Source organism: Myotis nattereri (genome assembly GCF_964212035.1).
Source record: "Myotis nattereri genome assembly, chromosome: 5".
Taxonomy (NCBI): Eukaryota; Metazoa; Chordata; class Mammalia; order Chiroptera; family Vespertilionidae; genus Myotis; species Myotis nattereri.
The window spans coordinates 57,074,990-57,101,935 of NC_138080.1; the positions used below are offsets into that span (position 1 = coordinate 57,074,990).

Sequence of the window (26,946 nt, forward strand, 5' to 3'; positions counted from 1 at the left end):
CCAGACTCTGCTAGGTGCAAAGTTACAAAATGTTTAAGACTAGATCCTGCCTTTGAGGGGCCTTCTGGCTAGGGGACAGGTCACAAATCTAGTGCTCTGGCCTCTGAAGCATTGATTAGGATTTACAAGGGTAGGAATTCAGAGGAAGGGTGATTCAGATAATAAAATCAAAAGAGGAGGCAAAAAGGCAGGCAAATGATGGTCTTTTGAGCATTAAAGGAGCCGCCAAAGTTTTAGTTTGATATACAAAATGTTCTTTTTGTTTGTTTCTTGTTAGGTAAAATATTCACCATTAATGTGTTTGAAACCGGGAACTAAATTGACCTTTTTTTTTTTTTTTTTTTTTTTAGCTGTTATTCCTATGCCTGCCCCCTTTTAAAGTTTAGAATCTATCGCTTAGGGGCCACACTATAAGGTAGAAAAACTTTTTCTAATAAAAAGTAATATAGCTGAACCAGTTTGGTTCAGTGGATAGAGCGTTGGCCTGCGGACTGAAGGGTCCCAGGTTCGATTCCGGTCAAGGGCATGCACCTTGGTTGCGGGCACATCCCCAGTAGGGGGCGTGCAGGAGGCAGCTGATGGATCTTTCTCATGGATGCTTCTAACTCTCTATCCCTCCCCCTTTCTCTCTGTAAAAAAACCAATAAACACGTTTTTTTTTAAAGCAATATAACCACCATACAGCGGTGATACCCTAAACAGTGAAATAAACCCTAAGCTCGTTTTAACACAACTGAACAGGCCATCAGGGCACTCGGGGTTTGAGCCAAGCCAACCAATGCCACTAACTGTCCGTGATCTTGGGCAATCAGTTCTCAGGCTGCCTCCCATTCTGTCTTTAAGATAAATATGACCCAAAGGCCCACCTCACAGGGCTTTGTGAGGGTGACTTAATGCCAGTGAAAGCATTTCCTCTATCACACCTAAGGTGCTTTTGTTATTTCCGGGGTTCTTTCCAGTCTTGCCATTTTGAGATTTGGTGCCTCATAATCCAAAGGCCTAAGGCATCACCACGAAAGTCAGACGGTCTTTCCCCACATTCATCCACATCCCTCACGGGTGGGTGCAGCTTCTGTAGAGTGAGGTCTTGCAGCTGAAGTCACCCAGTCCTGAAGGCCAGGGAAGGGGGACGGAAAGCTCTGGTTTCAGGCAGGGGGGACAAAAAACAAACAAAAAAAAGGGAGCAAGCCAAGAAGAGACCATTACAGACAATGCCCCACGCGCACGCGCAGTGGGCGCCCCGCGCCTCCCCCCGCCTACGGGAAGGGGCGGACCGCGACGTGCATACGTCAGGCGCGCTGACGTTCGCGTAGCGTGCGCTGCCCACCAGCGTCCGTAGTTGGTTGGCTGTGCGTCAAGCTCTACGGAGCCCTTCAGACAGGGGGGCGGGGCTTCCGCCTGGCGGTGCTGTGCGCGCTCACCCGCGGCAGAAGCTAACTCTTTTCCAGGTGCTCGCTCTCGTTATGCACATGCACGCGTAGCCATCGAGGCAGTGCCGTCCCGTTTACCAAAGCATCTTCCCTTTGCTTACACCAGCTCTGGCTTAGGGAGGTGACTCTGTCATGTCGAACTCGCGGCCCAGGCCCCGCCGCGGCGCCGGGAGTGGCGCCCGGGCAGCCGGGCGGGACGAGCTGGTGTCGCGGTCCTTGCAGAGCGCCGAGCACTGCATGCGCGCCCAGGACTTCGGCACCGCTTACGCCCACTACCTCCTCGTGCTCAGCCTGGCGCCGGAGCTGAAAGACGACGTGAAGGTGAGGAGAGCCCTTCTTTCTCCCACTTGCTGGCAGGTCCTCTGTTCTCCGAAGAGTAAATACAGACATAAATAAATCGGGAGAAGGGGGCTAAGTTGGTTGCTGTTGCTATTTACTGTTCAGCCTGGACTTCTTTTGTTCACACCCACAGCTAGCCCATCAGAAAATCCTGTCTGCTCCACCTTCAAAATAGATCCCAGAATCTTACCACTTGTCCCACCTTTGCTACCCTGGTGGAAGCCTCAGTCATCTGCAGACTTGGAATAGGCTTGCAACTAGGCTCTGTCCTGCGGTTTACCCCTATGAAGCCAGCGACCGGCGTGAGCTTTACAAAACAGAAGTCAGATGACATCACTTTTCTAATTCAACGTTTCCTTCTCGCTCAGATTCCCAAGGCTCTATTGCAAATGAGGCCTCTGGTGATCACCTCCCATTTCCTATGTTGAATTCTAGCATGTCCCTGCCTCAGGGCCTTTGCACTGGTGCCTACTGTATACAGGAGGAATGTTACGGGTTTCTGTGGTTGGATACATTTTGGAATTAGCCTTAAGTATTCATTTGATGATGCATTCTTTTAGATTTGGTTATCAGATTATTTGTGGCAGTTATTCTATTGAAATGCGGTACATTTTTCCAAGTTATTTTAGAATTTATATTTGCAAAAGGGATTTAATTTTGCTTCAGTTTTCAGCCTCAAACTACTTTCCTTTATTTCACTCAGGGTTTCTCAACTTCAGTACTACTGACATTTTGGGTGGCATAGTTCTTTGTTGTGGAGGTCTGTCCTGTGTACTGCAGCATGTTTAACAACAACCCTGACCTCCATCCAATAGATACCAATTTGTAGTTCACATAAATTTAGTGTGAATTTTAGGACCAGCTGGCTTAAAGGAGGGGAAGATGATATGTTTAGATACAGTTTGCTTTTCTAGGTAGCAGTGGAATAATGGGTCATTTCGAGTGCATTTCCTCTATTCTTTGTTCCTTAGTTTCCTCTTGTAAAACTGGGACAATATCTTTTTACTAGATATTTAATGTGTATGAAAAGTACATCTAAAATTCATATTTCAATGCCTGGCATTCAGTAACTAGCTCTGTTTTCTGCAGAACAAAATTGTGTTTCTTTGGGCTTTTGAAAAATACCAGTCTCTTTAGTCTTTTTTCCTGTTACTCCCCATACCCACACTTCAGCCACACCAACCTTAACCTATTGATTCTCTAATCCATTTCATATAACCTGTGCTTTTTTTCCCCGTCACACCCTAGGCTCTTCTTCCTTATATTCTTGGCTCTCTAGTAAACTTCATCAGAATTCAGTTTCAGGTATTAACTCTTCTGTAAAAAATATGTGAAGATGATGTAAAATGTGTTCATGTTACAGCTGGCATGACTAAAGCCTTCTCTCTTTCCACTGTGTTGCAGTGTGGAGACTGGAGGGAAATGTAATCGGAGGGAGGGTGACAGTCCAGCAAGTGGTTAAAGGGCCAGGTTATGTTGTAACACTGGGATTGGAGAGGAGGTGACAGGTGTAAAGACATTGAGAGAGAACAGGCTGGGTTTGAAACTAGTTGTATTGGAGTTAAGGTAGCATTATAAGATGACTAAATGGTTTTTGGTCAAGTGGTACCTTAACCTTATATCCTGTGTGAGAGGAATATGATGGATTCGTATAGAACATTTTAAATTTTTTTCAAAATTGTATGTTAAAATGCTCTCTACAAGGCCTCTGTGAGGATTGGAACAGGATTTATGTTGTTCATGCTATTCTTTGCACACTGATTGTCCAGGAAATATTTGAGTTGAGCTGAATTTGAGGTGACTAAGGGTGCAATCCCTGGTTGAGATGACTGGTAGGAAGTTATGAAGCTGAGGTTCAGAAGAGCGTCAGGATTGGAGATGGCAGATGTAGCATCTGTCAACACACAGGTGATAGTTAATGCACTGGGGATGGATGAGAAAAGAGAAGAAGGCCAAAGACAAACTCCCAAAACATAGAAGCCCACAAAAAAGAGGTAGGTGGAGAATGTGAAATTGCAGCGAAGGGTGGAGAGAATTTAGAGGTCAAACTGTCTAATTTACTACCACGAAATGGTAAAATTTATTCATTTATGTATTTGTGTTTTTTTTTAATATATTTTATTGATATTTTACAGAGAGGAAGGGAGAGAGATAGAGAGTCAGAAACATCGATGAGAGAGAAACATCGATCAGCCGCCTCCTGCACATCCCCCATTGGGGATGCGCCCGCAACCCAGGTACATGCCCTTGACTGGAATCGAACCTGGGACCCTTCAGTCTGCAGGCCGACGCTCTATCCACTGAGCCAAACCGGTTTTGGCCATTTATGTATTTGTTTAGCAAACAGTGCCTTTTAGAGATAAATAAAATTTAAGATGATAGTTAAGTTTTACTCTCTGGGGAATCTTCAACATGTGTTGTATTGTCGTTCCTCATTTTTGTTATTGACTAATTTGCCATTTTCTCTTCTGTAAAGGAAACTTTCCAGTATACACTCTTCAGATGGGCTGAAGAGCTTGATGCCCTCAGTAGAACACAAGACTTACTTGGTTGCTATGAGCAAGCCCTGGAACTGTTTCCTGATGATGAAGTGATCTGCAATAGTATGGGGGAGCATCTCTTCAGGTGTGTAGTGATTTCAGATTACTTGTTAAGAATTATTCTGTATCACCCGGATCAGGGATAAATTGTAAAGTAATTTGAACAGGGAAAGTTTAATATAAAGAATTATTAACTGTAACAGGATAGAGTAAAGAGGGATTAGCTAATAAGCTATAAAAAGAACTCAGAAGAATATAGGACTAGCAGACATAATATGTAATAACAGAGCAGTTTTAATACAGTTATCACATAATATATAATAGCCACTGTCCCTAAGGCCGAGGTGAGTATCAGGGAAGTGTCCCCCCACTAGGCTGAGATCCAGACCTTGCGAAGCGGATGTAACGTGGTTCCCAGATGGCAGAGAAGTCCTGTGATGCTTTGCCAGGGAACTTGTAAATCTGTTCTCTGGAACTTGCCAAAATTTGCCATTAGAATTTCTGTCTACTCTACTTAGAAACTTTATAATTAGGACTGATAAAAATACCAGAAATTTTTGTTTTGGATTTTTTTTTTTTAAATATAATTTATTGATTTTTTACAGAGAGGAAGGGAGAGAGATAGAGAGTTAGAAACATCGATGGGAGAGAAACACTGATCAGCCGCCTCCTGCACATCTCCCACTGGGGATGTGCCCGCAACCCAGGTACATGCCCTTGACCGGAATCGAACCTGGGACCCCTCAGTCTGCAGGCCGATGTTCTATCCACTGAGCCAAACCGGTTTCCGCTGGATTTGTTTTAATAAATCTGGTTTCACTTCTTGGCTCTGCTCATCTGGTCACATTAAGTTTTATTTTTCTATGAAAAATTCTATATAAGAAATACCTGTGTCAGACTTTATTAGTCAGCCTCAGTAATGTAACTATAGTCTTAGTCGAAATGGCTGGTGGAGTGAAATGAGTACTCCTTTAAGAGACAAATATTTGATAGTTTCTAGTTGTAGAGTATGAGAGTAACTAGGAAAATAAGACAGATTGTCAACTGTGGCTTGTTTGTTTATACTGACAGCTAACCTGATTCTGATACACAGACTCCATCTCTACAAATTAGCAGCCAACTCTCCATTTAAATGAAATTTAGTTTAAAAAGATTTTTAAGTAACTCTTCAAATTAGTTGGAAATCTACATTTTAAGTTCAAAGTTTTCTGTAGTTCTTTAGTTTATGCAAGTAGAATTACTTTATAGGACTCAATTATATTTCCAGATTACACACATATAATGATCATAACATAATAAGACTTAAGTTTTAGAATAAACTCAATTTAACAGACAATTTGAGTGCTACACTATTGGCAGATTGTAACCGTTGGTGAACTATTTTTGAAATGAAAAAACAAACACTTGGTGTTAATTTGCTTCGGGGAGATGTAAAACTGCAACATTTCGAATTTAGACAATGTCAGTTCAGAATTTGTGATAATGTGAATGTGGCTTTTTTTTTTTTTTAATATATTTTATTGATTTTTTACAGAGAGGAAGGGAGAGAGATAGAGAGTTAGAAACATCGATGAGAGAGAAACATCGATCAGCTGCCTCCTGCACACCCCCCACTGGGGATGTGCCCGCAACCCAGGTACATGCCCTTGACCGGAATCGAACCTGGGACCCCTCAGTCCGCAGGCCGACGCTCTATCCACTGAGCCAAACCGGTGCTGGCAAGTGAATGTGGCTTTTGATGTATAGTTTATCTTTGTTCTTTAGGACAGGGGTTCTTAGCTTTTGTTCCATTCTATTTTTCTTATCAAAACAGTGTATAGCCCTAGCCGGTTTGGCTCAGTGGATAGAGCGTCGGCCTGCGGACTGAAGGGTCCCGGGTTTGATTCCGGTCAAGGGCATGTACCTTGTTTGCGGGCACATCCCCAGTGGTAGGCAGCTGATCGATGTTTCTCTCTCATCAATGTTTTTAACTCTCTATCCTTCTCCCTTCCTCTCTGTAAAAAACCAATAAAATATATTTAAAACAAAAACAAAAACAAAACAAAACAAAAAAAAACCAGTGTATAACTTACTCCCCACCAAAGGAATCACTTTTCCAGGAGAAAAAGATTTCCAAAGTAAATGATAGCTTCCTTTCCTGATATTTGTGAGATAAAGTTGGTGTCTGGAGTGTCTCCTTGTGTTAGCCAGTCAGATTTAAGATACATTAAATTGCTAGTCAGGGAAATAATGTTTTTTTCTAGTTAAAAGAAAAAAGGCATTTTTATAGTTCATTGGTGTTATTGGGACACATGAGTGTTTCCGTAAAAGATGTACTTTGAGTTGGTCATGTATTTTTTAGATTAGCATTGCAGTTTAAGAAAACTGAATTATACATTAAGGGTCAAGCCTAAGGGAAATGTAAACCCAGGAAATGATTAGATGCAGGCTTGGCATTGATTTATCAGATCATTCAAATTTTGAAATTTTAAAATATCCATTGCTAAGTTGGTTTCTCGACAAATAATGGTTACTTATGGTCTATTTTTTGCATTGTACTGTATGCTTTGGCGGTTGCAGAATAAGAATAAGACAGCTCTGTCTTCACGATACTTAAAGATAACATGAGTAAATTCATTTAATGTAGGGCGATTGCCTTTTGTTAGAGTGCAGTTTCCTGTTTGGAGTTCCCTTTTCTTGCTTAAATCATACAGTGAATAGTCTGATTCTGTTTCTTTTTTTAAAAAAATATATATTTTTATTAATTTCAGAGAGGAAGGAAGAGGGAGAGAGAGATAGCAACATCAATGATGAGAGAGAATCATTGATTGGCTGCCTCCTGTATGCTCCCCCCTGGAGATTGAGCCTGCAACCTGGGCATGTGCCCTTAACCGGAATAGAACCTGGGACCTTTTAGTCCACAGGTTGACTCTCTATCCACTGAGCCAAACTGGCTAGGGCTGATTCTGTTTCTTTCAAGTTGATAGACTGCTTCAAGGTGCTTGTGAAGAAATCTGAGTGTAAAAGGGTTCTACTAGCTCAGTTCTCTTCAATGTGTGGACCACACACTGGTACTGATCCACAAATTACCAATCAATAACAGATTAATACAAAAATTGAGAGTAAGCCTTTAGGAATTTAAATTCAAGCATTTAATCAGGGAACGTGCTTGTTGAAAAGAGTTTGGACTAGTTGAGTGCTGCTGAAATACTAGTCATGTGCAGTACAACTATCCTATATAATGAAAGCCTAATATGCTAAGTGTCCGGTCATCCAGTCGGTTGTTCAGTCAAAGAGTAATATGCTAATGATATGCTAAGGCCACTCAACTGCTCACTATGACGTGTACTGACAACCAGGGGGCAGACAGTCAACTGGTCAACCAGTTGCTATGACGTGCACTGACCACCAGGGGGAAGATGTTCTGACCAGTAGGTGAGCTTGCTGCTGGGGTCCGGCCGATCGGGATTGAGTGAGATGGGCCAGACACGCCCTGGAGCCCTCCCGCGTCCCTCCCCGGTCCTAATTGTGCACTGGTGGGGTCCCTTGGCCCGGCCTGCGCCCTCTCGCAATCTGGGACCCCTCGGGAGATGTCAGAGAGCCGGTTTCAGCCTGATCCCACAGGCCAGGCCAAGGAACTCCACTGGTGCACGAATTCGTGAACCAGGCCTCTAGTTGGTTTATAAAGGATTAGGTACTTCAAAAGGAATGGAACTGTCTATCTTTATTAGATAGATAGTTTAAGAAACTATAATAGTTCTGGATGGTTTGATAGTTTTTTTTCCTTTCTCTTCTATTTTTTATTTTATCACATTGAATTCAGTTGTAATTTTTGGGTGACTCGCCTTTGATTTTTTCCAAAACATTTAGCTTAGTGTTCTTAGAAACAGTGGCTCTTTTTATTGCAGTCATATTTACTTCATTTCTGTAATCTTTAAGTAAAATATGTAATGATGGTAACAAGTACAACCGGTATAAACTGGTCTGGCAGCAAATTCAACTGACTCTTGATGACCATTCAACTCAGTTGCTGTGAGAAATGGTATGTAGGCAGCCCAGAGAGGAGCCTACTAGCCATAGATATTAGTACCTTTTTACAGAGAGAATGGCTTTTAGAAAGCACTGGTGTTCTGTTAGGTTGGCTAAATGAAGGATGACTGAGCGCTTCTACTATACATGGTACAGTAGTAATTTATAGTTAAGCACTTGTTAGGGTCCTGGAATGCATAAATGTAATAGGGGTTCAGAAAAGAAAGAAGTGATGAAAGATTGCAATTCTCACTGAAGACTTCCCAGAGGAGATGACACTTGGGTTGAGTAGGATTTGATGTGCTGGTGAGGGATTCTCAGGCCAGATGAGTGACATGGATGAAGGCACTGTAATTGATAGCCTAGAGTTAAATTTTTTGTCTGTCATTTTTTACTCTAGAATGGGCTTTAGAGATGAAGCAGCTGGATATTTTCATAAAGCAGTGAAGCTAAACCCTGATTTCAGTGATGCGAAGGAGAACTTTTATCGTGTTGCAAATTGGTTGGTGGAACGTTGGCACTTTATCATGCTTAATGACACCAAAAGGAATACGATTTATAATGCAGCAATCCAAAAGGCAGTTTGTTTGGGATCCAAAAGTGTTTTGGATATTGGAGCAGGAACTGGAATACTAAGGTTTGTTGTACTTGTGTTTTAATTACATATGCATGTATACTACTGTAAATTAAAGATTTACCAAATATGGAATATTTACCTGTGGAATTTAAAAATAGAGTTTAATTTATTTCTCATAATCTTATTATGACTATTTATAAACTATTATATTTTTCACTGTAACTTTTGCTTTATCAAGAACTGGACTTAACTACTAAGAAAAATTTGGGGTTATTGGAATTTTGAATAATGAATTTCAGTAGTATTTTTATATTAATACTCTGGTTGAATCTAGTTATTTAAGTCTATTAGTATTCTTTTTTTTTTAATATATTTTTTTATTGATTTTTTACAGAGAGGAAGGGAGAGAGATAGAGAGTTAGAAACATCGATGGGAGAGAAACATCGATCAGCCGCCTCCTGCACATCTCCCACTGGGGATGTGCCCGCAACCCAGGTACATGCCCTTGACCGGAATCGAACCTGGGACCTTTCAGTCCGCAGGCCGATGCTCTATCCACTGAGCCAAACCGGTTTCGGCCTATTAGTATTCTTCATGCCTGTTTTGTTTTCTTAATCTGCTGGACATCATGATTTATTGTATGATTTATTTCTTGACAAGAATATTAATTCACTTTTTAATTTGGAATGAATAATGGTTGTGTTAAAGAATAAAAAGAAAGCCCATGTTTAAGTATCACAATTCCACTAATACTTGAAAAAAGACAGTGAATTATTATTTTTTTTGATGGAGCACTTTTCCCCTTGTAGTATGTTTGCTAAAAGAGCTGGAGCGCATTCGGTGTATGCCTGTGAGTTATCCCAGACCATGTATGAACTCGCCTGTGATGTAGTGGCAGCGAACAAGATGGAAGCAGGAATCAAACTCTTACATATGAAGTCGCTTGAGATAGAAGTTCCAAAACACATTCCCGAAAGGTATTATAATGTGAACTAATTTTAGTATTTATAATCCACTATTTTTTAAAAAGTAAGATATTTACGTTGCTGGTTTCTAGTCCAAACAAAAATGCTAAAACCCTTATACTATAAAGTTATGGATATAGGATAGTTTAGCATAAGATGGTTTTCATAGTAAGGTCATATTCTTTTGCCGTTTTTGTTGTTAATCCTCACCTGAGGATATTTTTCCCATTGCTTTTCAGAGAGTGGAACGGAAGGAGGGCGGCGGAGAGAGAGAAAGAGAGAGAAACATTGATGTGAGAGAGACACATCAATTGGTTGCCTCCTGCACACCTTGACCTGGGGTGGGGAGCCAACCTGCAACCCAGGTATATGCCCTTAACTGGGAATCGAACCTGTGACCCTTTATTGTGCCATCTAATGCTCTACCCACTGAGAAACACAGGGCAGGGCCATAAGGTCATTGATTTCATAGAGGAAGGGAGAGGGAGGATAGATAGAAACATCAATGAGAAGAGAATCATTGATTGGCTGCCTCCTGCACAGGGAGATCAAGCCTGCAACCCGGGCATGTGTCCTTGACCGGACTCGAACCTGGGACCCTTCAGTCCGCAGACTGATGCTCCAACCACTGAGCCAAACCAGCTAGGGCAGGTCATATTCTTGATAATAAATATTTAAAGATCTTGAGAAAAATTTGTGGTAAGGGACTTAATAAATGAACTTGACCTTTAGCAAGTTACTGTACCTTTGTTAATTTTAGTGTTCTAGTTGTAAAAATGGATTAATAACTCCTATGTAGTCAATAACTTTAAAAATTCTACTCTAAAATAATATATGAGTTGATCAACCTTGGTGGACTTATTACATTTTGTGCAAGAGGTGGCTCAGGTGCAGGCTGTGAGTGAGAGCGGGGCTGGCGCCAGCAGCAGGTGCAAGCGCCGGGCAGGACCATGGCACGTGGGAGCAAAGAATTTTCAGTAACCACCAGAGGCTCACCCCGATAACAGCGACCAGTACCCCGCCTTGGTCTGGCGCCCCTGCTCACCTGCTCCACCATCCAGCCACGGTCATTGCCTGCTATGTTCCGCACATGCCCCCTGGTGGTCAGTGCATGTCATAGCGACCGATTGTTCCGGTTGTTCCATTGTTCTATTTGCATGTTAGCCTTTTATTACATAGGATTCTTATCATTTGGACGATGATTTTAAAACGTCTTCTTTCATATATGTATAATAACGTTTATATTTACATAGTACTTACAAAGAAGTACTATTAGATTGTTGAAACAGATAATTATACCCATTTTATAGAAACATTGTCCTGAATTGTCGTAGTCTGCTCAGGCCACTGTAACAAAATACTGCAGACTATATGGCTTAAACAACAAACATTTATTTTCTCATAGTTCTGGAGGCTAGAAGTCCATGATCAAAGGGTGCTAGTGAGAGTTCTTTTTCTAGCTTGCAGATGGCTAATGGCTGCTTTCCTGCTGTGTTCCCAAATGGCCTTTTTCTGTGCATGTGAGGAGAGGGAGAGATCATTGGTGTCTCTTTCAGTTTTATAAGAATACCAGTTCTATCCACCTTAATGATCTCATTTAACCTTAATTCCCTCCTAAAGACTTTCTCTCCAAATACAGTCACATTGTGGGTTAGGACTTATATGAATTTTGGTGGTACACAGTTAAGTCCATAGCATGAATCAGAGTTATTTACATTTTACTTCCCTGGTTGGTATGGCTTAGTTGGTTGTAGCATCGTTCTGTACACCAAAAGGTGGTGGGTTTGATTCCGTCAGGGCACATACCCAGGTTTAGGATTGCATAGGCCCCTGTTGCAGCATGTGTTGGAGGCAACCAGTCGATGTTTCTCTCTCTCTCCCTTCCTCTCTCTAAATAATAATAATAATAAAATAATAATAATAATAATAATAGTAAATAAATTTTTCTCACAGTAGTGTTGTAGAAGGATCCAATACAGATTCTATTATTAATTTATTTTGACCTTGAACAAATCTAGAGATTTATGATGTTGGACTAAATGTTTGCAATACCTTCTACTTTGTAAATGTATGTAATTATAAGTACTGAAAATGTGTGTATATATAAAATATTGTGTCTAGGCATTGTGGGGGATACTAAAGTTGTTCTTTTTCTTCAAGACACCTATAATCTAGATTGGAAGATAAGGAATAGGCAGAAAACTTTTCCTTTTTTTTTTTTTACCTTCTAATTACACTGAATGATACAATAAATTCTAAAAAAGTTTAGAGAAGGGAGAAAAAAATCATTTTGGTGTGTCTTTGGATGAAAATTTCTAGAAAGAAAAAATGAATGATGATCAGAGTTCTGTGGGTTCGACTTTTGTGAAAACTCACAGGTAGTGTGTAAAAAGCAAGAGAAGTAACAGGAGAGGCACAATCAACATGTAAGCGGTAAACATGGATAATGAAGGTAGAGAAGGATTTTGAGAGGCAGGGCTTCTCACCTGCATTGAATATTATTTGTAGATCAAGGAAAATGAAAACTGAGAAAGATGATTTATTTGGATAAGTAGGGGAGTCCTTGATGATGCACAGCGTTTTTATATAGTGTTGTGCATAGAAGTCCAATTAGTCGGCATTAAGGAGAGGGACTGGTAACGTTAATGGGTATGAGCAGCTCTTAAGGATTTCCAGTGGTTCTCAACCTTCTGGCCCTTTAAATACAGTTCCTCATGTTGTGACCCAACCATAAAATTATTTTCGTTGCTACTTCATAACTGTAATGTTGCTACTGTTATGAATCATAATGTAAATATCTGATATGCAGGCTGGTCTTAGGCGACCCCTGTGAAAGGGTCATTCGACTGCCAAAGGGTCGCGACCCACAGGTTGAAAACTGCTGATTTAGGCAATGAAAATAGTCTGAGGGGGCAGCAGAGTCAACTGCAGGTTGTGCCACCCTCCCCCGCCCCCAAGAAGTTAGTGGAATACAGAGGAGCCTGAGGAACATTAGAGTCAAGTTCTTCACATTTGAAGAGTAAATATTAAAAATGAAATGTGTTAGGAAATTTTACTTGTGGACTGTTTCTGTAATATACTCTTCATTTTTTTTCTCAGCTTTGACATCTTTATATAAAAGCATGATATTTTACTTACATGTATTTTTAAAAAATCATTCTGTAGAGTGTCCCTAGTTGTAACAGAAACTGTCGATGCAGGTTTATTTGGAGAAGGAATTGTGGAGAGTTTGATTCATGCATGGGAGCATTTACTTTTGCAGCCAAAGGTAAGCAGCATGAAATTAGGTAAATTTGATATAGAATTCATTATCTTAACAGATATTCATTGAGCCCCTATCACAAAGAAATTTATAAAAAATACACCCCACAAACACTTACTAACATAATGCAGTGTATATCCAAATGGGGTATACAGGCAAAAAGGAATTCATAGGAATTGAGATTGTGTTGTGAAGGGACTGACTGACTATTGAATTCTTGAGTGAGATTGAGAAAGGAAGAACTTTCAGTCTCACAGCCCTCACTGCTTGAAATTTTGGCAAATTATTGAGAGTTTAGAAATAACTGTCTTGGTATGGTTTTAAGGCACTAGTTTGACCCAGGTGACTAATTAACCCTTGTAATTGCCGAATTATATTTTGCATTAAAATCCTTTACAGTGGCCTACAAATTGTAGATTTGGTTTATATAATACGTATTATGAACAAAATGATTTTAACATGTAATAAGAATTCACTACTTACAGAAAGTGGTTTGGATTTAAAATAACTAATTAAAGGTTGAAAAGAAGAGCAGTTTGTTTTTCAAGTAGGTAATGGTCATTTTGGCTTCTCAAGTCAATATCCAGTAGTTTTTTGCCGTATGCATACTTATACTCTTATAATTCCCCCTCCCTCCTTCCCTTCCTGTTTGTATTGTTAAAAAAATGTATATAGCCGAAACCGGTTTGGCTCAGTGGATAGAGCGTCGGCTTGCGGACTGAAAGGTCCCAGGTTCGATTCCGGTCGGGGGCATGTACCTGGGTCGCGGGCACATCCCCAGTAGGAGATGTGCAGGAGGCAGCTGATCGATGTCTCTCTCATTGATGTTTCTAGCTCTCTATCTCTCTCCCTTCCTCTCTGTAAAAAATCAATAAAATATATTTTAAAAAAAAATGTATATATAATATATATAAGTACATATGTAGAGCAATGAAAATAAAATAAACTTTGAAGAAAAAAAAACATCACCTGCTTATTCTTACCTATTGTTCTTTAGTTTTCTATTAATTTTTAGATGTTGTCATTATATATTTTTGCGTAAATGTAACTGAATCTGATGTTTATTGTTATATTTTTAGACCAAAGGTGAAAATGGTAACTGTGGAAAGTATGGGAAAGTTATACCAGCAAGTGCTGTTATATTTGGCATGGCAGTAGAATGTGCAGAGATAAGAAGACATCATAGGTAAGTGATTATTGAAATAGCAATTACTTAAAAAATTATAATTTAAAGGATTGACTATACTTTAAAGGTTAATGAATATTTATTTGAAAGAGAATTTGTAGTTTTCTGACCTTTAAATTCATGATGTTTATTCAGATCTTAATTTTCTTTTTGAATTTTTTAAAACTTAGGATTCTAGGATTAAAACCAGCTTCAATTTCCTAGTGGAAAATTAATTTTGATACAACTTATATCCTTTTCCTATGTGATAGATTCACATAGGAAAATATTAAGTTCACTGATTTTAGATGAAAGTAAAAATTTTCAACATGAAAATAATTTACTTTATTTCTCTCATTCATTCTTAATAACTTTATTAATAGTAAATCTTTTGTGATTGAGGTGAATGAAATTTAAGAATCTTTCTACCCATGAGATGCTAAGATTTACTTATCAACTATGATATAAAGGTTTTTTTAGTTAAAGAAGTTTCTTGTTTACATGTTCTTGAGCATCGTGAATGTTTTATTTTGCTAAAATGTTGATCTGTATTTTCTGAGGACTTTTTAAGGAGCCTCCCCCCCTTCCAATTACTTATTAGTAGTAAATGTAACATACAAATATTTTAGGAAATACTGATGTGGCTCAGTTGGTTGGGTGTCATCCTGTGCACCTAAAGGTTGCCAGTTCAATTTCTGGTCAGGGCTCATGCCTGGGTTGGGGCTCAATCCCTGGAGAGGGTGTGCAGGAAGCAGCCAATTGATGTTTCTCACAGTGATGTTTCTCTCTCTTCCTTCCTCTCCATTCCCCTTGCTCTAAAAATCAGTTGGAAAAAAATCCTAAAGAAAAAATCATCCAGATAACTACTGTCCATCTTTATTACATATTCTTCCTTATACTTTTCTATGCATATTACAGGTGATTTGTAAAAAATATGTAGTGATTGGTAGGGCACAGTGCACTGACCACATAGATAGTGGCCTTAATCAGAACATTGGCTGAATTAGAGTATACTGGTTGAATGTTAGCTCTGTGTAAGTAAATGTGTGTGTGTGTGTAAATTATATTTTGTTTTCAAAGTATCAGTAAATATATTTGCTTTTTCTTTGTTTATTGTCCATTTGGTTATGCTCTTTTGTGAAGTGTTTAAGTCTTTTGTCAATTTCAGTTTTTCTTTTATTAATTTGTAGGAATTTAAAAATATATTTTGGATAGGAGCCCTTTGTTGAATAGATGTATTACAAATTTTTCCTACTTAATGGCTTGACTATTTCCTATCTTACTGGGTAACTTTTTTTTTTTAATCGTCACCCGAGGGTATTTTTTTCATTGATATTTTAGAGAGAATGGACGGGGAGGGAAGAGGAGAGAGAAGAAACATTGATGTGAGAGAGACACATCTATTGGTTGCCTCCTGCATGCATCCCCTGATAGTGGTCAGGGATCGAACTTACAACAAGGTATGTGCTCTTGACCTGGAATTGAACCCATGACCCTTCAGTCCAGAGGCCAACACTCTAACCACTGAGAAGCTAGGGTTGGGTATCATTTGATGGGCAGAAGTTCTTAATTGTAATGTAGACCCATTATGTTTTCCTTTATAGTTAGTGATTATGTATATAATTATGTTTAGGAAAACTTTGTCTCTGAAGTTTTATTTTATTTTTCTGTTTATTTTTGATGGATCCAATACTAGATGATGCTATGTGATTCTAAAAAAGAACCTCATCTTTTTTCCCCCCCCCTCTTATCTCCTCTTTCACCAGGGTGGGCATTAAGGACATTGCTGGGATCTGTTTGCCAACAAATGTGAAATTTCAGAGTCCAACTTATTCTTCTGTAGATACCGAAGAAACAGTTGAACCTTATACAACTGAAAAGATGAGTCGAATTCCTGGTGGATATTTGGCTTTGACAGAGTGCTTTGAAATTATGACAGTAGATTTCAATAATATTCAGGTAAAAAAAAAAAAGTTCAATTACTGTTTTTGAGCATTAAAGTTTATCTGTTGTTTAAAATAATTAATACATAAGACAGTCTTATTTTCGTTTGCATGGAATTCCATTTAAAGAAAATGATTAAACGGTAACCAGAATTCCCTCCTGAAATTATTCACTTTAAAAAAAAGAGATAAGAAATCCCTAACATTTATTGGGAATGTCTAATATGCCAGGTGTTTTCACATGTGTTCTTAGGTCGCTCAGGCAAGAATCTTGTAATACGGTTGTACTTATCTGTGTGCTATACAGATGAAAGAACTGTTGCTTACATTAACGTTCCCCAAATTACGCAGCATGTGAATGTAGGGGCAGGAGTTCTATCCTAGATGTTTCTGATTTTTCTTAGTGTTTTGCTGCCATTTCAAATTAATAGTTGACTCCTCCAAATGAATAGTAATCCACATCTCTGGATTGTATGATTTTTAGGGTGACTAGCCATCTCAGTTTGCCGAGTAAGAAGTCCCTGAGATGTGGGACTTTTACTTTTAAAACTAGGATAGTCTTGTGTAAACCAGGACAAGTTGATCACCCCAGTGTCTCTATGTGTGTGTTGCTGAGTGGTGGAAGGAAGTGAATATACAAAGAAAGTGTCCAAAGGAATCGAGAAAAGTAACAAAATCCTTCTCTGAAGCTCTTTAATTAAGGTTAAATGTTCAAGTATATACATTTCTATAGATGAAACCTATCTGGGGACAGAAGACTTTGTGAGGGTCATTTTAGCCTAAGATTTTTATAATTTAATAAAAGCTTTCTCCTATTAATTGTTACCAGCTTTTTCTTGAAGTGATCTAGAGCTAAATGAACATTTTGGCATTGCTTACTAAGGCTGAGCTTCAAGAACATTTTTTTCCTGATATCACATAGAGAACAAGGTGATTACAGTTGCTAAGTACCCCGCAGCTATCCTTTTCTTAGTTCAAGCTTTTCTTATTTTAATTTTTCTTTGACACAATAAAAAATACATCTTATTAAGTCTTTAATTTTGAAAGTAATATCTGCCTGTTTAATACTTTAAAATAATACAGAAGAATAGAAAGGAAAAAGAAAAAGTGTCTTTAAAAAAAAAAATCTTAAGTCCTTCTTTCCCCAGGTTACTGGTTTCAGATGCATCTTTTCAGACTTGCTTTTCTATTCTACACACACACACACACTCTCTCTCTCTCTCTCACACACTTTTAAAAAAACAAAACAATCTCTATTGCTTTGCCACTCACACTGCCTTCATTCAGCAATAAGGGAGGGGCAAAAGTAGGTTTGTAGTTCTTCATATGGAAATTAATAATAATAAGTAATAATATCAGAATGAACTCAGTGTTTCATGTACTTACACCTATAAACCTACTTTGCCCCACCCTGTTTAGCATGGACTTCTTTCTATGTCAGTAATATGTATCTGCTTCCCTGTTTTTAATAGCTGCATGTATTCCACTGTGATACATCAGAGCTTCCCATCAGTGTGCCCTAAGTGGTTTCAGGAGTGCCAAGATATCAAGTCCCCGGGGTCTATGGTCAGACTGAGTACTTGCAGAAATGGAAAGTGATATGATATTGGGATATGCAGATATTAAGTGTATAAAATCCTTTTATATTTTTGTAGGAATTAAAAAGTCTTGCAACTAGAAAACCTGATAAAATTGGTGTTCCTGTTATTAAAGAAGGCATACTAGATGCCATTGTGGTTTGGTTTGTACTCCAGCTTGATGATGAACATAGTTTGTGCACAAGTCCTAGTGAAGAATCATGTTGGGAACAAGCTGTCTACCCCGTACATGACCTTGCAGGTATTACCTTGTCTAATTTTTTTTCTGTTCGTTTTCTTACACTTGTTGTTTTAATCCTCTAAGCATTTGAGGCATTGTCAAAAAATCACTTTGAAGTTTCTAGTCAAGGGAGACTGATGACAGCTCTGAGAATTTTCTTTTTCTATTTTAAAAGTAGCTTTAAATAATATATATGTAGGTTGATAAGATAATCTAAAACACAACTCTTCTGCATACTATTCAAAAATATCTGTCATTGCCCTACCTGGTTTAGCTCAATGGATAGAGCATCAGTCTGTGGACTGAAGGATCCCGGGTTTGATTCCGGTCATGGGCACATGCCCGAGTTGCTCGATCCCCAGTAGGGGGTGTGCAGGAGGTAGCCTGTCAATGATTCTTTCTCATGATTGATATTTCTCTCTCTCTCCTTCACTCTTCCTCTCTGAAATCAATAAAATATGTATTTTTAAAAAATCTATCATTAAATCATTTCTCCAGCAGTAGATAAGAGCAATGCTAGCCCATTTTTAATAAAACAGAAAAGTATTACTTTTTTTAAAAAATGTATTTTTATTGATTTTTTACAGAGAGGAAGGGAGAGGGATAGAGAGTCAGAAACATCGATGAGAGAGAAACATCGATCAGCTGCGTTCTGTATGCCCCCCTACTGGGGATGTGCCTGCAACCAAGGTACATGCCCTTGACCGGAATCGAACCTGGGACCCTTCGGTCCATAGGCCCAACGCTCTATCCACTGAGCCAAACTGGTCAGGGCAAAAAGTATTACTTTTAATGCAGGAGTTTTTACCGCTTACAGAACCTGATGGCATCTGTGGAGCCCCATGTCCTAGAAAGGCACACACTCATATAAGTACACAAGTTTGTAGTTTTAAAGAGTTCATGAATCTATGGACTTCTCTAAGAAAATTCTGTATTAAAGATACTTTTTGTATAGAAAATTTTTTGGACCAGCAATTTGATGGGTTTCAGTATATTTCACAGCAGTTGTAATGCATAGAAAAATTCTGCTTTTTAAAGTGGTTACTTGTTTTTCCTAATCAAGGATCTGATTTGGCATAGTCATTGAGTCATGAAGTCAGCGCAGGGTTGTGGCTAGTATGGTGTTTTTAGACTCAGTTGTGTAGATTTGGATTCAGGTCTCAGCTCTGCTACTTTCTGATTCCCTGGCTGTCCTTGCTGGTTATTTTTCAGAGCTTCTGGTATGAGATGTGTAAAAATGGGATGCTGCTGCCTCCCTTGCAGGATTGTAGTAGGGATTAATAGAGATGATGGATGTAAAATGCTTACCATAGTGATTGGCACTTAAATGATATTTTCTATTTGTGTTTATTTATTTTAAGCCTCTTACAGTAACTTAGACACATGGTCTTTTTGTTTTTAATCTTTCTTGGGAAAGGACATGTTTTAAATGTTTAAACACAAGAATAATAATTTGTATTTTCAACTGCTTTAGTGCTGATAAGAGATTGCAATTGTACATTCACATTTTAAAATTTCATTAAGTGAAAACTAATGGAAAAGAGCATGAAACAGTTTATTGTAGGACTTATTCTTTCCTTATATTTTCAAATATGCAAGATGGTTAAGAGATATTATTGATAAGGTTCTAGTGAATACTGCTTTTGTTCTTTTTTTAAAAAAATATATCTTTTTGATTTTTTACAGAGTGGAAGGGAGAGGGATAGAGAGTTAGAAACATCGATGAGAGAGAAGCATCGATCAGCTGCCTCCTGCACACTCCCTACTGGGTATGTGCCCACAACCAAGGTACATGCCCTTGACTGGAATCAAACCGGGGACCCTTGAGTTCGCAGGCTGACGCTCTATCCACTGAGCCATACCAATTAGGGCTGCTTTTGTTCTTTCAGAAATTACTTTTAGAGAAAAGAATAATGACCCTTTAAGCTAACATAAGGTTTCGTATTAATCCCTTAATTTCATCTCTGTTATTGTCAGCTTCATTGCCAAAGAAAATTGAGAGTTCGCCGTAGCCCTTCCCACCTCCAGTTTGGGGACACAAAGGATATCTAATGATTGTAGGGAAAGGACTAAATACTGGTAGTTAAGGTCCAATAATGTAACTCTTGAATCTCTGTATTAGACTGAGTTAATTGAATCTTTAACTTCAGTTATTTCCCTTTGTAAAGCTGAAGAGATTTTCCTAGGTTTTTTTTTTTTGGTGTGTGTGTGTGTGTGTGTGTGTGTGTGTGTGTGTAGGAAATTAATAGATTGATTCACTTAATTCTATTAAATTAATATATATAATCCTCCCTGTAGTGATTTAAAAAATGGGGAGGGTTGGTGGAATGGGAGGACAGATGTGTTTATGTGATCATAAGGCTAATAAACACTTGTATTCATCAATTATAATTATTTTCTTTCTTTCTTATGAAGACTACTGGATAAAGCCTGGGGACCATGTGATGATGGAAGTGTCTTGTCAGGATTGCTACTTAAGAGTCCAGAGTATCAGTGTCTTCAGTTCGGAATATGAAATGGATGTTGGACAAAGTTCTACCAAGAATAAAGACTTGCTGTCTTTAGGAAATGAGGCTGACCTCTGTAGTGCCCTGGCTAACCTTCAGACCAGTAAACCAGATGCTGTGGAGCAGGCATGTGTACTGGAATCCACAGAAATTGCTTTGCTTAATAACATTCCGTATCATGAAGCCTTTAAAATGGCAATGAGGAAAGTGCTGTCTTCACTGACCCCAGAGAAGCTGTGCCAGGCCGTGGATGCCCACTGCCAGGACAGTGAGATGAGCTGTGGAAGTGGACAGAATGATTCTGAACAGAGTGCCTCGGAGCCTTTCTATGTGCTAGATGTGTCTGAAGGCTTCTCTGTTCTGCCTATAATCGCTGGCACATTGGGGCAGGTTAAACCTTACAGTTCTGTGGAGAAAGACCAGCATCGCATCACTCTGGACCTCATATCTGAAGCCAATCACTTTCCTAAGGAAACACTTGAGTTTTGGTTGAGACATGTGGAAGACGAATCTGCTGTGTTGCAAAGGCCCAAATCAGACAAGATGTGGAGTATAATTATATTGGATGTCATTGAGCCATCTGGGCTCATACAGCAGGAAATAATGGAAAAAGCTGCAATATCCAGGTAAAACACAAAATATAACTGTTGGGTTTTGTTTTTTTTTAACTTAAAATTCATGTGAATTCTTTTAGTTCTTTAATGGTATAAATGTACAAATGATTCATGATTTTGTATCTTCCTCAAGCATTGCTTTTCAGGACCTGTGACTTCAGACCTTTCTCTTTGTGTGCATGTAATTACTGATTTTTCCCCTCAAAGGACCCCCTCCACCGTAGATGTGAAGAAGAGTGAACCTGCTTTGGGATTGGACTGCCTATATACTAGTATAATATGGGAAATAAGTAGAGATCTATAAAAATACATATTCAAGGTAACTAAGAAAAAAATCAAATTTCAGCTTGCTAATTTCTTTTTTTTAAAATTTATTTTATTGATCTTTTACAGAGAGGAAGGGAGAGGGATAGAGAGTTAGAAACGTCGATCAGCTGCCTCCTGCACACTCCCCACTGGGGATGTGCCCGCAACCAAGGTACATGCCCCTGACCAGAATTGAACCCGGGACCCTTCAGTCCGCAAGCCGACGCTCTATCCACTGAGCAAAACCGGTCAGGCCAGCTTGCTAATTTCATAGAATGGTACCCTCTCGTGGCTATTTGGGGTTAAAATTTTATCGGGTTTAGTAAAGGCATAGATAGGAATTTTGTTAAGGGCTGTATAATTTTTTTTTAAGCTGTATAATTTTGTTACGAGGTCTATAGTTTTACCAATTGTGGAAATTCAGTTTTGCTGGAGATTCCAGCAGGTCATAAATGCAAGAAGTTCATCAAAAGGTTGATGGAACTTGAGGCTTCAGCAGGGCTGAATCATATTACCTGCTGCTGGAATAGCTGAAAGCATTTCCCCAAACCTGAAAATCTGCATATATTATTGCCTGCTGCCAGACAGCTGAGGGCAGTTCCCCCAATCTGATAATCTTACTGTTTACCAAACTTTACCTTTAATTGATATATATATATATCTGCTTTGCTATAGGGCAAAATGTGTTAATAAAAAGCTAGGGGTCCAGAGACTTGGGGAACTTAGTTACTAAAGCTAAGCCTTCCCTGGCTCCCCTGAAAAATGCCTTCCAAATTTATATTTCATGTCTAGTTTATTTACTCGCAGCCCCTTCTCCAGATTCCGGAACCCTTCTCGATGCTGAGAATGACCTTGGCACAGTTTCTGCCTGACTACTTAAAATGATAAAAAGTTAATAGGAAAGGAATAACAAATATGAGTAAAGCATTGGGGTCAAGGTAGAGTCCATTTTTAGGGTAATGTGTATATAGGACTTACTACAATTTAAATGATCATGTGCTCATATTTACTGAGATTATCCTGGTTTAGGAGCATGGCTTGTTTCCATTATTCTGGTGCCATTGTATTAAGGAATCATCTCTAACTTCCCTTGCTGATACTGTGCTCATCAGATTACCTGTATATGATTTGGCCTTTAGGGAGAGCTACTGCGGAGCAGCCTGCTTGCCTATTGAAAACTTTTCCATCAGCTTTTTATCTGGAAAAGTCCGTTAGACTATTTATAATTTGTAGCTCACTAATTCATCTTGATTTAGTTGTTGGTATTGATAAAATGTGGGGCATCAAGATGCTTTTTTTAAAACACTTCTCTTTCTCTAGGTGTTTGCTACAATCTGGAGGCAAGATTTTTCCTCAGTATGTGCTGATGTTTGGGTTGCTCGTGGAATCACAGACACTGGTAGAAGAGAATGCTGTTCAAGGAACAGCACGAACTCTTGGATTAAATATAGCACCTTTTATTAACCAGTTCCAGGTAAGTGCCTAGAAGAGAAATTCAACCATGTGGCTGTTATCCACAGTCTACCTTCTCTCTCTCTCATCTTATATAGTCACTAGTGGCCCGGTGCACAAAACTCGTGTACATTAAAAGGGAATTAGAGGAAATATTTTAATATTAGTATTTGCTCTTTCTCTAATAGAAGTGTCAGAGATGAGAGAAAATTAGTAAAATGTATATGAAAATCTCCCTCCTGTCTGGGGTGTGCTGCGGGACCCAGAGTCAAGTCCTCGCCCACCTGCATGCGCCTTGAAATCACGAAAGACCCAGACCTGGCTGACCCCACCCATCAAGCCCCACAGGGCGAGGAGCGCGGCCTCAGGTCCCCTGGCCTGGTGCTGGGGCGGCGGGGGGGGGGGGGGGGGGGGGCACGAGGCGCCAGGTCCCCTGGCCCAGGGGCGAGGGTGCGATGACCATTTGCATATTAGCTCTTTATTATATAGGATTATGTTTAGCTGGATTAGGATCATTATCAGTTTCCTAGAGCAAAGGAACTTATGGATAAAAATCAACCTAAGGAAGGATGGATGCCTTCAAGGATGTCCAGGGAGAAGTTAATGTATCTGTGTCTCTAATATTTAATTCAGACAGGATTTCAGAGAGGAGGGGAACAGGAGAGAGAGATAGAAACATCAAAGATGAGAGTGAATCATTGATCGGCTGCCTCCTGCACGCCCCCTACTGGGGATTGAGCATACAACCCTGGTATGTGCCCTGACCTGACCGGGAATTGAACCAGGACCTCTTGGTTCATAGGTTGACAATCACAGAGCCACACCGGCCAGGCAGGAAGGCACTTTTTGTTTCTTTTTAATTTCAAATGAGGCGAAAGTGATGGGACACTTTATAGCAGTTAGTTGTCAATTTTGACTCTATAGTCATGTGCCCCACATGATGTTCAGTCACCTAAGGACCACATATCCAACAGTGGTCCCATAGGATTGTCGTGGAGCTCAAAAATTTCTGTTGCCTAATGCCATCATAGCCATGGTAATGTCATAAAGCAACGCATTACTCATGTATTTGTGGTCATGCTGTTGTAAACAAACCTACTGCACTACCAGCCACATGAAAGCATCGCACATTACAGTAGTGGGCTGTACCATCTAGGTTTGTGTAAGTGCACTCTGTGATATTTGCTAATGATGAATTTCTCAGAACATATCCCCGGGTTAAGCAGTGCATGACTACTTTCAGAGCTACTGGTAATTGGAATCCAACTCCAGATCAATCTGATGTGTGGCCTGAATGGTCAGATTTTAAAGCTTCCCTAGGTGATTCTAATTTGTAGCCAAAGTTGAGAATCACTGCCTTATAGAAATAAATTTTATTTTCAAACAAAACCCACTATTAAGTTGTTTGGTTGTATTTGACATTTTCTCAAATTCAATAATTCATGTTATACTATTAGCTTATTAGTTCATCTTTCACACGTAAGACATCCTTGGTTTAAAAATTTTGAGCTGTTTGCCTTAAGTAAAAATTTAATCTGTTTCCATCGAAGCAAAGAATCCATAGATAATTGAAACCATGGTTTAAACAAATGATTTAACCTGTCTAAACTGTAAAACCGGGATCATGAAATTCCTTTTACCTTAAGATTGAACTAAGAATTGAGCTAAATGAAAAAAGCATTGTATTGTACTGAGCCAAGTACAAAGTAATCAGTTGGCCATAAAAAGAATTGAATAAAAGTGAACAATTTGTACTTTGTTTAGGTACCTATTCGTGCATTTTTGGACCTGTCCTCACTGCCTTGTATACCTTTAAGCATGCCAGTGGAACTCCTAAGACTGGATTTAATGACTCCATATTTGAATACCTCTAACAGAGAAGTAAAGGTAACTTAAAATAATTACTCTTGTCATAACAGAACAATTATCTTAAACGAGGTAACACTTTATGTACATAAAATTGTTTTAGCCACTTCCTTTGAAAACTTAAATGTTTATTTCTTTTCTGAACAATATGCAAAAACGGGCTTGGGTAAATAGAGTAAAATAGGTTATTAATTAAATATATTTATGAAATTTGGATCTAATATTGACTAACAAGGCAAAGACTTATTCAAGTCTATTTGTTCTGATGAAATTCTCACGATTTCTTAACTTTCCTAGGTACACATTTGTAAATCTGGACAAGTGACCGCCATTCCATTTTGGTATCATATGCATCTTGATGATGAGATTAGGTTAGATACGTCCAGTGAAGTCTCCCACTGGAAACAAGCTGCAGTTGTTTTAGATAATCCCATCCAGGTGGAAATGGGGGAGGAACTCGTGCTCCATGTCCAGCACCACAAAAGCAACGTCAGCATCACAGTGAAGCACTGAAGAGCAGTTTTCTGGTGAAAACCTGTTTACGTAGAGCAAATACACAACTTTTCTGTTCTGAATAGTGTGACTGTAATCATAAAGTGGGGGATAGAAAGACTTAATTCCTTGTATTGATCAAATTTTTTTAAAAATTGATCTTTAATAAAATGTATTTAAAAGATACATTATGTAGTAGTATTATTACAAAAATATTTGCTGCAGACTTCCTTTCTGAAAAATCATTAGCAAATCATTAGTTTTTACATTAGGAAAACTTGGTCTTTATTGCTTAGTTTTACTCACTATAGATTAAATTTTACTAAACACTTTTACTTATGTGCTAAAGCTAGAAAGGATTTTGAATCATCTTCATTGTCATGCTTTATTTATTTATTTTATTGATTTCATAGAGGAAGGGAGAGATAGATAGAAACAATAAGGATGAGAATCACTGATTGGCTGCCTCCTGCACGCCCCCTACTGGGGATTGAGTCTGCAACCCGGGCATGTGCCCTTGGCCAGAATCGAACCTGGAACCCTTCAGTCTGCAGGCCAACACTCTATCCACTGAGCCAAACCAGCCAAGGCTTCATTTTCATGTTTTAGAAAGTAAAGCAAAACTTTTAATATTTAGGTATCTTGGCTTTATTCCGTAAGTCCTAACTTATAATTGGAAACATCAAAAAGTTGGCTTCCACTGAAGACTGAGGCTATGGTTACTTGTAAATTATAAGCTTGCTTCTTTTAAATACTGGGTGTACTTCTGAAATAACTTCTTAGGTTTTGTGATTTGGGAATGCAAAAAGAATTTAAACGCTAAGCTAAATGTAATTAAAGGAGTTAGGAAAGAAAGAAAATCTTATGGAGGAAGCATTTTTCCTGGTCTGCTTTGGCAAAGAAAAAATGAAAACGATAAATTCAAGAAAGAATTAAACCTAAACCAGTATTGTTCAAGGTTTGATTTGGATGCATAGTAAGAAATATATAATTGACCTAATTTTTAAAGACTTGAAATAGATTAATAAGATGATCATGCTGTGTATATACTATGTGCTATTTGTAACTAAGCCTCAAAGAAAATAAGATGTACCTTCTTTCCACATTGCTTATTCTTATTACCTCTAATATTATACTACCCGGCTTTACTTTCAATAAAAATGTTTAGTTTATAATAGTGGACACAGTAAAGGCTTTGTATGTAATTACTGTGAACCAGTATATATGTGAATATATGTGTGTGTGTAAGTATGTAAAGTCAGGGTTTTGACAAATACTGTTGCTACTTGCAATATACTACTATGGCACTTTCTATATTTCATTTTTGGTATAAAATGTTAAATATGACCCAGAAACTCCATCCTAAGTAATAAGATTCATAGCACCTCCATGTCTTCTGATTGTGGTTTATAAGTTTACATTAGCTGACACCTTTAATAACACTGAGGAAAAGTAGACTCCTTTTCTACAAGTTTCTTATTCTTCCAGTCTTCAATCCAGTTTATTTTTTTCATCTCAGTCACAGATAACATTAATCTATTAGCGTTATTGCAAATGATTTTTAGATAGTAGTTGTTGTAAGATTAATAAGATTAGGTCTGAGCTATTTATCCTAATAGGAATATAAGAACTAGGTATCTTTCATTGTAGGCATATAATTT

The 26,946-nt window shown here is 38.7% G+C and overlaps 1 protein-coding gene across 2 annotated transcripts; it reads left to right on the forward strand.

Annotated features, from left to right (window-relative positions):
• The first annotated feature begins 354 nt into the window (after positions 1 to 354).
• Positions 355 to 26,674, forward strand: PRMT9 (protein arginine methyltransferase 9). 2 transcript variants are annotated; one of them, XM_081092260.1, is made up of 12 exons: positions 355 to 1,751; positions 4,246 to 4,394; positions 8,718 to 8,954; positions 9,705 to 9,872; positions 13,026 to 13,128; positions 14,202 to 14,308; positions 16,054 to 16,246; positions 17,886 to 18,069; positions 20,464 to 21,181; positions 22,796 to 22,949; positions 24,692 to 24,814; positions 25,091 to 26,674. In XM_081092260.1, exons 1-12 carry the CDS (start codon positions 1,563 to 1,565, stop codon positions 25,304 to 25,306), a joined length of 2,541 nt encoding a protein of 846 aa, XP_080948386.1. In that variant the 5' UTR covers positions 355 to 1,562; the 3' UTR covers positions 25,307 to 26,674. The 2 variants fall into 2 exon arrangements, with proteins under 2 accessions (XP_080948386.1, XP_080948387.1); XM_081092261.1 differs by lacking the exons at positions 355 to 1,751; positions 13,026 to 13,128 and having other exon boundaries at positions 4,378 to 4,394.
• Positions 26,675 to 26,946: the final 272 nt, after the last annotated feature.